The sequence below is a fragment of the Pan troglodytes genome, chromosome 8 (assembly GCF_028858775.2).
Source record: "Pan troglodytes isolate AG18354 chromosome 8, NHGRI_mPanTro3-v2.0_pri, whole genome shotgun sequence".
Taxonomy (NCBI): domain Eukaryota; kingdom Metazoa; phylum Chordata; class Mammalia; order Primates; family Hominidae; genus Pan; species Pan troglodytes.
The window spans coordinates 34478832-34490766 of NC_072406.2; the positions used below are offsets into that span (position 1 = coordinate 34478832).

Sequence of the window (11935 nt, forward strand, 5' to 3'; positions counted from 1 at the left end):
TCACCTCCTAGGTTCAAGCGATTCTCCCACCTCAGCCTCCTGAGTAGCTGGGATTACAGGTACAAGCCACCACGCTTGGCTAGTTTTTGTATTTTTAGTAAAGACAGGGTTTCATCATGTTGGCTGGTCTCGAACTCCTGACCTCAAGTGATCTGCCCGCCTAAGCCTCTCAAAGTGCTGGGATTACAGGAGTGAGCCATCGGGCCCGGCCTCTCTCAACTTTAGATGACTGTAGTAGTTGCAAGCATGGATACCTATTGATGTGTAACAAACCACTCCAAAGCTTAGTGGCTTAGAACAACAACAACTTCTTATTTCTCATGATTCTGTTGGCTGTATGGTTCTGCTGATTGGGTGGGGTCTCATGCATGTAGCTCCCAGTGGGTGTGCTGGGGGCTGGACTCCTCTCGCCTCGTGATCCTTCATCCCAAGCTTCTTTGTGGCATGGTGTTTCTAGAAGACAAAGATGGAAGCTGCAAAAGCTTCTTGGGGTCTAGATTCCAGAACCTGTACAACATACTTCCGCAATATCCCATAAGCCAAAGCAACTGGCAAGACCAGGCCACATTCCAAGGGATGGAGAAGATTCCACTTCTGGGTGGGAGAAGTAGCAAAGTCACATTGCAAAGGGCTATGCATTCTGGAAGTGGAGGAACTTGTGGCGGCTAAAACAATTGTTGGGCATTATATTATTTTTAGAGTCCAGACAAATGTAAGTATAATTAATGATACAATTTTGATTTCTAAAGCATTAAGGAAAGCAGTATTCAAATAAACAGGGCCAGGCATTGTGGTTTATGCTTGTAATCCCAGCACTTTGGGAGGCTGAGTATCACTTGGGATACTCATCATTTGGGAGGTGGGAGTATCACTTGAAGACAGGAATTCAAGATCAGCATGGGCAAAATAGTGAGACCCCATCGCTGTAAATTTTTAAAAATTAACTAGGTGTGGTGGCTCATGCCTGTAGTTCTAACCACTCCAGAAGCTGAGACAAGAGGATCATTTGAGCCCAGGAGTTCAGGGTTACAATGAGCTATTACCACATCATCATACTGCAGCCTGGGTGACCATGAGACCTTGTTGCAAAAACAAAACAAAACAAAAAAACAAAGCTTCTCTCAAATTATAAGGTTGTTATAAACATCTCCAAAAGTTTATCCTTTTCTTTACACATACACACACCATGCATAATTCTCACTCATCATCAGCCATATAATTTTTCGTTCTTTTTAATACAGAAACTTTCTTTCCCTCTTTCTAGTTTGCTATGGCAGTACTTTCTTCAGTCTTGTACCTAAGTTTCCTACTTATTTTGGCCACTTGCCACCTAGAATATTAAGTTCCCTGAGACATGCTGTCAAAGGCAACACTCCTGGAACTGCCTATTGCATTTTTTTTCCACGTTTGTTGGGAAGAGCAAGACTCCCATGGGGCAAAGCAATCTCCTTTGAATCCAGCACGGAAAAAAAAAAAAAAAACTGGTAAGCGCTGGACTCTGACAAGCAGCTGCTGGTAAAGTCTACAGAACTACTTTTAAGTGGCTGGGTGGGCATTAACTTTTCATGGGGCTTTTTTTGTTGCTGTTACTCAATGATTTTGGGAGCCAGCAGATATTTTGTAACAACTAAAAACTACCTAAATTCATTCTGAAAAATAGTCTTCCATTTTTGGTTTAATCAGCAAAAAAAAATTCAAACTGCTTCCTTTTTTTTTTCCTTTGGAGACAGACAGGGTCTCAGTCTGTCATCCAGGCTGGCTTGAGTGCAGTGGTGTGATCACAGCTCACTACAGCACAGCCTCAGCCACCTGGGCTCAAGGTATCCTCCCACCTCAGCCTTGTGAATAGCTGGGACCACAAGCGTGCACCACCACGCCTGGCTAATATATATATATTTTTTATTTTTTGTAGAGATGGGGGTTTCCCTGTGTTACCTAGGCTGGTTTCAAACTCCTGGGCTCAAGCAATCCTCCTGACTCTGCCTCCTAAGTGCTGGGTTTACAGGCATGCCCCACCTAAACTGTTTCCTTCATCTACTTTTAGCTATTTATTAAATAACTAGAATAGGCTACGTTTAAGTTCCAAGTTACAAAAATTGTTAAAGAGAGCATTTATTTTACATCCTGAAAATACTGAGATCTTATGTTGTAGACAAAAGAAGCTAAAAATCTGGTGCAACAAGATGAATACAGAATAAGAAAAGAATTAACTAAAGTAAGTAAGCTTTCTGAATTGTCCATAAATAGTTCTAATTTGAATTACTGCCTATGCCAGAACATTACCTCTGAGATTTTATGATTGCTGTATCTGCTACTATTAACTTAACTAATAACATTTGCTCGCAAGGAAATAAAACACATACAAGGAAAATTGACACCAAAATAGTAAGTTGACAAATCTTCCATTAAAAAGGAAAATAGAAAACATATTTCTATGAAAAATTATGGAGAATTTAAATTTATTTTAATTTTTCAATGAAGTCAAATATTCTGTGTCTCACAGAAATTTTTTCTATTTCTCACTAGAAATTTTACCTTTTTGTTTTTTAAGATACTATGTTTTGCTCTGTAGCCCAGGCTGGAGTATAGTGGCACAATCATAGCTCGCTGCAGCCTCAAACTCCTGGGCTTAAGCAATTCTCTTGCCTTAGCCTCCCAAAGTGCTGGGATTACAGGCATAAGCCAGTGTGCCCCACCCAGAAATTTTAAAATTCTTAAAATGTGTAATCAATTATTTCATGAAGCTATTGAATATTTTCATATAAAGAACATACCACAATCAATACATTGATTGATTTCCAATCAATTTACTTAATTTATGGAAGGTCATTATGTTGATGTACATAAATGTATATGTGTATTATGAATCAAATTTATTTGAAATCCTCCTGTATAGAATAAATTACGAACTTTTAGATGACATGCGTATTTTTCCCATTCTCCTTAATATATTGGGCCGAATTGTTCATCTAAGTAAAGTTGATTTTGCTTTTTTGTGGTCATTGTTTTTTCTATTTTTACTTACATAGTCAGATGCTAAGTTTTAAGCTTTTGAATAGTATGTCTGTCTGATATATCACTTCTTCCAGGAGCCTCCCCAAGAGCACTATAAATCTGCAAAGAGAGGGAAGTATGGGCAAATGAATAAGAAAAATGTTAAGGAAAGAATCCTTGCTAAACATTGCCACAATTTAATATTTCACATTTAAATTATTCTCATCATGTTATTTCCAAAGTTTGCTCATTAGATTTTCACTTGCCTTGATGACCTTAATTAGACTTGTTCCAGATTTATGACAACTGTAAAATTAGGAAACTTTCATTAAAAAAAAAAAAAAATTAAAACCCCCTGGATGGTTTTCCAAAGCACATGCAGCATTACTTAAGACTATGATTTTCAGCTAGTTGGATATATCATATCTACAGCTCTAGCCAGGTCTGTAAGAATTCTGTGACTGAGGCCTAATGGAACCAATTTTCACTCTGGCAGAACAAATTCAAGTTCTAATACGAACTTGAATTCCAGTTTCCTTTGGATGCCAGGAATCAGATCCTTTAAGAGGAAATTGTATCAGCGCTTCTGCCTATTAAGCGATATTCCATATATTTCATCTAAATAGCTAGCAGGAACAACTGACTCAAGTCAAATCTAAAACAGAAAACAAATGATTTTTTAATTACTGAAATTGTTTTATTATTATTTTAAAATACTAGTCATGGGCAGTTATTCTGTTGGTGGTGGTGGTGGGTTTTTTTGTTTTTGTTTGTTTGTTTTAGCCTTTTCCTTTCAGGGCCTCAATTTTCTGCAAACTTCACTTACCTTGACTGTGGACCACTGACCTTCTTTAAACAGGAACCAATGTATTCACTCACCTACACTAACAATCATATTACAGTCACAGGCCATTAACTGTCACTCACATTTTTATTACCCTGCATCTGATGAACATTGATACACTTGGGTGTCTTCCTCTGCACTGGAAAAAAAATAATTTAGATAGAATTCTAAAAGTTAGCATGTTTCGTCAATAGCTTCATTGTTCCTCATGCCCATTCATCACATCTTGCTTGCTATTGAAATCCTCCCTTGCTTTGTAACATTATTAAAGTCAGTCATTATTAAAGTCGTCTCAAAAAGAGACACCTCTGCAACTTCTAAGATGTTGTCAACCAGGAATCATATTTTCAATACTTCAAATTCTATTGCATTTTCAAGCTTTGGAAACAAATATAATATTCTTGCATATTTTCTAAGATGAAATTTCATGTAGACAATGATGTGATAGAAAGGATGATGCTTATCTAATGATTTTGGCATTGCCCCTTGATAACTATGACACTGAGAAAACCAGCATTGGTTTTCCTATTATCAGAACAAATTACAGTGCATGTTCTGGAGTCCTACATATCTTACATTTGAGAGAGAAAAACCACTGGGAAAAAAAAAGGTAATAGTTATATTTGTATCCATCTAGTTTCACTAACATATCTTTAAGGTACAGATTTTTTATAATAATCACATATGGCTGGGCGCGGTGGCGCACGCCTGTAATCCTAGCACTTTGGGAAGCCGAAGCGGGTGGATCACGAGATCAGGAGTTCAAGACCAGCCTGGCCAATATGGTGAAAACCCGTCTCTACTAAAAACACAAAAAAATTAGCCGGGTGTGGTAGCGAGTGCCTGTAGTCCCAGCTACTCAGGAAGCTGAGGCAGAAGAATCCCTTGAACCCAGGAGGCAGAGGTTGCAGTGAGCCAAGATTGTGCCACTGCACTCCAGCCTGGGTGACAGAGTGAAATTCCATCTCAAAAAAAAAAAAAAAAAAAACCATATGATTTTATAAGACCAACTTAAGGGATTCTTATATTGCTTTAGTTGTATTTTTCACAAAAACTAGATTTAATTCAAGCTTCATGAAAAGGCCAAAAAAACACACAAATAATTCCATAGTTCCTAATTTTCCAACCCTTCCTTCAGTAGGCATTGCAGGTCATTCGAACCAGATAGTTTAAATTTTTCATGGTGCAGCTAAGTGAATAAGCATCCCTCCACAGAATGCATGCACTGTTGTATCATTTTCAATTAATATGAAATAGTTTTGCCAAAATATGACTGTAAATGCAAAGCTGCTATTCTGAACATTTGGAACAACTATAGCTCATTTTTCATTATGCGTTGATGTTTTGGTATAAAAATACTGTTTAAGCAGTTCATGAATACTCTTTTCCATTTAATCACAAAGAAATACATTCAGAGTGAACATGATCGTTTTATTGGTTACCAAAGATCCTTGGCAAAGTGCACGCATGGTGAAGAACAAAAGTAAGTCCTCAACGGTTTCCCAACTTCAATGAAAACTTAATGGGCCTAGATTTACAGATTAAATATTTAAAAAAGTTTGTGCATGATGTATCTGCTGTGTGTGTATTCATATGTGGGAAATAAAGCAAGCCAGAGAGAAAATGGGTGGGGGGCACAACTGCAAAAAGTTATCTCTCCTAGGAGATTTATTATTGGGAAATGCAGAAACAGAGAATTCAGCACTCTTCTTTCTGGTGACAATACAATGCTAGGAAACAAACTAATTTTTTAAAATAATTTACCATAGAATCTCTTGTCTTAGACTAGAAGAAATACAATCCCTGTTACATGTGTATATATGTCCAGGTGTAACACACATTTTTCTCTTCTGAAATTCTTGTCTCAAATCTCTTTCAATCAAAATGAGTTGAGCTTCAAACAGGATCTGGGTGAGACAGAACCTTTTTAAAATTGTGCTCAACCCAGTGAATGCTTTAAAACTGAATTAATGAGTAGTATCCTAAAATGCAAAAGCATGCTCCAAGACTGACTGCCTCTCTACATTTTGATTCTGAAAGAAAGTGCTTGGACTTTTAAAGAACAAAGAAGAAAAGCCTTCATTTTCCTTCCCTCCCTTCCTCTCCACAATTTAACCAAGCAATTTTTTCTAGGTTCTTTTGTTTTAATATAAGAACAATAAGGCCGGGTGGTTGCTCACGCCTGTAATCCCAGCACCTAGGGAGGCTGAGGTGGGCGGATCACAAGGTCAGGAGTTCGAGACCATCCTGGCTAACATGGTGAAACCCCATGTCTACTAAAAGTAAAAAAAAAATTAGCTGGTCATGGTGGCGGCTGCCTGTAGTCCCAGCTACTCAGGAGGCTGAGGTAGGAGAATTGCTTGAACCGGGGAGGTGGAGGTTGCAGTGAGCCAAGATGGCGCCACTGTACTCCAGCCTGGGCAACAGGGCGAGACTCCATCTCAAAAAAAAAAAAAAAAAAAAAAAAAAAGAACAATAAAGCTCTTCTGTCTTTCTTCTCTCTTCTTCTCCTCTTTCCATCTCCAGGACCACAAATTTGACTAAAAATAATTGTCCATATGGAATCCTTAATGTATCAACATAGGAAGGAGACACCCACTATCCCAAGACTCAGCCCACCTGGCCTAGATGGGCCTAGATTTAGAGTAAGCATTACAGGCTGATTAAGTCTGGTGCATGGTTTATCGGGTGAGCGTTCCCCACCCCACTTCTTGCGAGTTTGCTTGCTCATCTAGGGGTTCCCGGAGGGCCCCCAACACCCCCTAGCAGGGCGCGAGGTAAGTGGAGAGTTTGCCCGGGTGCTGGGTGATGTGCCCAGCAACTTCTGCTTTTTCCCCTGGGGAAAACTGTGACATTAGAAAGGTGTCTGCAAGTGTTTCTTCTGGTTGGCCTGGAAGTTTCCCGAGTCCCTGGACTGGCGACCCAAACTCCTACACTTCCTGCCCGGTGCTGGGAAGAAACCCAGATCAGCAGACAAATCAACCACACCCTGAGCCCCAACATCGAGCTCCAACATGTGCCTTTCCCGCCGAACGAGAAAGCGCGGACCCCTTGCAAGCAGCATATAGCCTCGGCGTGACCCGTGGAGAGGCGGGACCCCAGTGGAGAGAGAAGCACGGAGAAGCCTGGGAAGGAGCGTGGTAAGACGGGCACAGTCCAGGCTGCCCCATGCGCGCTGGGGTTGTCGCCGCGCCTCCTGCGCGCCCCAGTGCCCCCAGAATCTCCAAGAAAGCAATCGTGAGCGCGGATCAGTTTCTCTCTTTCCCAGAAAGCGGGCTTTTTATTGAGGGGAAACTTAGCTGGGAAAAGTCAGCTCGTACGTTTGTTTTGGTTTTTCGTCTATTTGCTTCCCAATTTAAAAGTGGCCGCCTAGGCGACAGGCCTGCGGTTTTCACAGTGTAAAACGGATCAGAGGAAAAGCTCCAGCCCCTCTCGACTTTCGCTTGCGGTTTGCAACCCCTGGGGTGGGTCTGACCCCGCGCGGCACTTGCCCAGGCGAGCTTCCCTCGTCGCGGCCCGACCCGCGCGCGGACTCGGCTTCCCCAGGTCAGGACCCACTAGGTGGGCCGCTCGGCCCCAGGCCTGGCAGGGCGGAGCCTAGGCCGCGCGCCCTGGGGTTGGAGGTTCCCACGGAGCCGGGAAACTGCGCGCCCCAGGTCCGCAGGCCGCCTCCCTTCCCTCGCGCCCTCGCACCCGCCCTCTGCTCTGCCGCTCCCGGTCCTGGGTGTGCGGGAGTCCCGGGGGTCCCTCTCCTGGACGCAGAGGAGGAATTTGGAGCAAAAGGAAGGGAATTTACTGCGGATGGCACCGGAACCTGAATTGACTTGTGCGTTTCCTGCTCTGGGCACGTAGGTTTCCCCTAGGAATCTGGAGTTCGCTGAGGACACTTAATTCCAAGAGATGATGGGTTCACATAAACATACCATTTAGTTAAGAAAAATATTTAAAATAAAGAAAAAAGAAAAACTGAACTTCGATCTTCTCCACGTTCCCTGGTATCACCAAATAAACAAAGCATTCGGACGAGGGTGGGCTGCTGCTGGGGGCTCGGGAGGTGCGCGAGACAAGGTTACCCTGCGGGTCCGCCACTGCCCCCGGCCTCTAGCACTGCACTGCCCACGAGTTTGCGGGGTGTGAGCGCCGAAGGAGAACCCCGGACCGCCCAGTCTCACCCTAAAAACTTGGATCCAAGAGTCCTACGGTTGTGGACGTGCCAGTCCTCCGCGACCCTTTCCTGCTGGCCTTCTGCTTTTTATAAACGAAAATAAAAGTTTGATTTAGGCTTAAAGAAATGTCATTCTGGTCGTTCCTCCCTGAAGCGGGACTTACTCAACCTCATATATTCGCCCGGAATTTTCAATCTCGCCTGTCGAAATCGCTAGCTGCGCATCCGCGGAAGAAGTCCTGGATGAGAGGTAGGGTGAAGGGATCAAGCAGATAGCAGCAGGCATCAGCACACTCCGGCCGTTCCGGACGGTCAGGCCCGCTGCTACAGGGAGAAGTGCGGCGGATGGAGCCAGGGCTGCGGGTTGCGCGCGGGCTGGGAACCCGGTGGTGCCACCTTAAGAGTCGGGTCCGCGCAGCGGCTGCGGAGGCGCCCGGCACCTGCAGGGGGCGCTGCTGTCCCGTGGTTTCTCCCGCGCCGCCGCGTGCAGCGGGCCTGGCAGCTCCGGGGCCCCGGTCCCCGGAGGGGGTGGGGACGCTGGGGGAGGAAGGGAGCGAAGTGCAGCCGTTAGGTAAGGAACCCGAACCCTCCCGGATTCAGAAGCGGCCTCAGTGAGGCGTTTGCTGGAGGGAGCTTTCCATCATTCGGCCGCGAGAGGAAACGTGGGAAGGCACCCTCCCCTGCCCCCACCGCCTGCCTTCCTGCCTCCCTCCACCTCCGCTCCTCGACCCCGACCGTGCTTCCCAGACCCTTTGTTCTCGAGGTTGGGAACGGCTGGGTGGGGGTTCCCCGGAGAAGAGGTCCCCCGCGCCGCTCGGAGGGGAAGGGACTGTCGCCTGCCCCGCACCCCAGCCCTCCCCAGTGCCGTCCCCCTTTCCCCTGGCCCCTTCCATCGCGTCCACGCGCTTCCGTTCTCACTCGGACTCCCCCAACTCCCGAGCTCCGGCTCCCCAGCCTGCACGGTCTGCAAGCCCGCCTCCCTTCCCACTTCCCCGCCACCTCTGAGGTCCCCGGGAAGAGGGGAGGAGAGGGAGACGTGTGGGGGAGGAGAAACCACAGAGCCTTCTCGGCGCGGAGCATTCCCAGGGACCCTTCCAGGCCCCGACCCCTGGGACCCGCTGCAGAGGCAGGGCTTTCCCGGCGCCGCCGCAGGTCGCTAGGGCCGCCCCCGCCGCGTCGCCCTGGGGCCCACGGGTGCACGGCCCGGGCAGCAAGGCAAGGTGCGGCCTCTCAGCGCCAGGACCCGAGACCCCCAGCTGGAGAGAAGGGGACACCGTGGTCCGCGCCCTGGGGAGGCTAATTGCACACGAACGCCCCCCTCTTCCCCGCCCCCCACCGTACCCTCTGCAGCGCCACCCGCGTCGCCTCTCCGCCGTGCGCCACCCTGAGGGCTCCCGCGATTGCATCTTCTTGAGCACAGTTACCAATGCGTTCAGCTTCGTTTCTTACTCGGATGGAGACATCGCGGAGGGAAGCGAGGGGACAGGGATGCGGGAGTAGGGGAAAGGTGGGGCGGGAAACCGAGCAGAGAGGTGGGAGACTTGGCTGAGGCAATGGCACCAGGCAGGGCCGCCCGGAGTCCCGAGTCCAGGTCCGCGAGGCAGGCCCCGGTGCAGCCGCCCCCCGGCCGAACCCTACATGTCCTCTGTACTGTGGACATGAGTCCGCGGAGCGCCATTCACACCCCCGCACCCCTGCAAGCTCCCGCCGTAGAGGGGGCTCGGCACCATCCTGGTCACAAAGTACGTGCCCCCACCCCCCACCCTCAGGTGAAGAGGACGCAGCCCGGCGCCGTCAGCTCCAGGCTGCCTGGAGCCCCCTCCGGCCTCTCGGCGTGACCCTGGTCCTCAATGGCTCGTCGCGAGCTGCGCTAGCTGCTCTCTCGGCAGCGGGTTCCCCAGGACACACCCCGTCCCCACCCCCCGAGAGCTGGCGGCCAGCTCAGGATGCCAGGCGGCCAGGCGGGCGCCCTGCCAAATTCCGCGTTCCTCTCCAGGAGACGGGGAGTTGCGTCCCAGGCTCGGGAAAGCCCGCAGTTCGGGCTTGGGACTCGCTTACAAAGCCCCCCAAGGCGCCAGGGACGCCTCTGCAGGTTGAATTCCTGCTCCGTATCACTTCAATTTTAATTAATCTTTTAAAACACCGCTGTCACGTCGCTTGCAGAAAATTAATCAAACTTGAATCCTTGTTGCATAGCAAGAATTTCGATCCGAGTCTTTTAAAAAGGACTTGACTTTGCAAAGTCACGTCTTTTACAGTTCCCTCATTCCCCCTTTAGCAAGGGAAATATTGCAAAAGTCAAGACATGTTTGTTTGGTTCTTTCTATCTTCAAAATGAAACTTTGCTTATTTCTGATCTTTATTTTCCTGTCTTTGAACAAAAAAAAAAATAACGAGATAAATTGCCTACCTCGATTAATTCAAAATATAATTACTTTGAATGATCTTTGTTTAAGAGCCCAGATAAACTAAGATAATCTTAATTTTAATGTGACACGACCCCTATTTTTCCTTGTGAATAATGAGAATAAAGCAGTCATTAATTAATATCAAGATATCTCCATAGAAGATGGTATCTGTTCTCGCTGAGACACTGAAACATCAGTTGTATTAGTAATTGATACTGTATAATTGAACATGAAGATAGCCGTCTATTTTTAACCTCCAAGCTCAGAGTTTATTTGGTGATTATTGAGCTCCTAATAATTAATTTTTTTCCTTCTTACTGCATAAATAATTCTTACGACTCCCAGTTCCCATGCAATGCAGAGGCTTCTCATTGAAACCTACCCCTCAAAATATAAGATTGTGAAGCTATATTGTGCAGCAACTCCTTCTATTTCATTATTTGTAACATATTTCCTCTATTTCATATCTTCCTGGTGCATTTCCTTTGCTGTGATTTTCCTACTAAATCTATGAGAATATAACTATAACATCTTTTACCATAGCTTTGTCTTTCTGTGATCTCTTGGTTCAGTTTAATACACAATACTTAAGACTTCAATTTTTCAAGTTACTAAAATTTGAGGATGAGTTCCATTGAAGAATCAAAAATACTTGTATAGTGAAGTTGCCATGGATTATATTCCCAACCTAACACACAGTCCACTTTAACTCACACTTTTCTGTTGTTAAAAATAGACTTTGCTCAAACACATTCCCTTTTTCCAACTTGAGTTGAAGAGAGTTCTCACAATTTCCTGGGTTAAATGTACATGCTAACACAACCTTTGACATTAAAAAACAAATTCCCCTCCCGCGTTGGAGAGAAGTCTTCCAAACAATCATGGAAATTTAGACTGTAGCTTTAAGGTATCTAATTATTTCTTAGCCTCAGTTATTTTGGGGCATCAGAATGATCTTCACTTTTTAAGTGGAAATGGTTATGATATTTTTCTCATACATACAAAAAACTCTCTACTTATTTTTCCAATAAAGTGTCTCCCAAGTATGACATGTTGTATACCACACAAATATTCTTAGTACCTCCGCTACCAAATCCATGCATTTTCCCTGTCAGTGCTCTATCTAAAATTCTGGAAAGTATAGAGGGTTTCCACTTTTATTTCCCCCTTAGTACAATTAAAACTTTAGGTCAATATATAACGGAGTGATTCTCTGCCCTTGGATTTTATATTTTCCCACTATAATTTGGACTGGAATGGGATTAAAACAGCATCTAGAGTTCTAATCTTGGTTGATGTTTTGGTGTATTCACCGTAATGAGTCCTATTCTCTGGGGTCATGAAGCTCCCAAATGTCAATCAAGCAAACAGATTCAGAAATGCCATTGTTCGACTCCCACGTCACTCGCCTTCCTCTCATTTTATTTAACAATACCGGAGTTCTCTGATCAGTCATTCGGAATATGAGGCATTATCTGGGGAAAATTCACAAAGTGTCTTGATCTTTCTTTGGGAGATACTGTT

The 11935-nt window shown here is 45.3% G+C and overlaps 1 protein-coding gene across 2 annotated transcripts; it reads right to left on the reverse strand.

Annotated features, from left to right (window-relative positions):
- Nucleotides 1–3025: 3025 nt before the first annotated feature.
- Nucleotides 3026–9946, reverse strand: MIR1915HG (MIR1915 host gene). Of its 2 annotated transcripts, XR_002938188.3 has the most exons (3): nt 9345–9946; nt 8011–8540; nt 3026–3114 (listed from the first exon to the last, which is right to left on the reverse strand). XR_002938188.3 is itself a non-coding variant. In XM_001143529.8 (2 exons), the coding sequence occupies exons 1-2, from the start codon at nt 9407–9409 to the stop codon at nt 8195–8197; spliced, it is 411 nt and encodes a 136-aa protein (XP_001143529.2). In that variant the 5' UTR covers nt 9410–9946; the 3' UTR covers nt 7087–8194. The 2 variants fall into 2 exon arrangements, 1 of the variants encoding a protein (XP_001143529.2); XM_001143529.8 differs by lacking the exon at nt 3026–3114 and having other exon boundaries at nt 7087–8540.
- Nucleotides 9947–11935: the final 1989 nt, after the last annotated feature.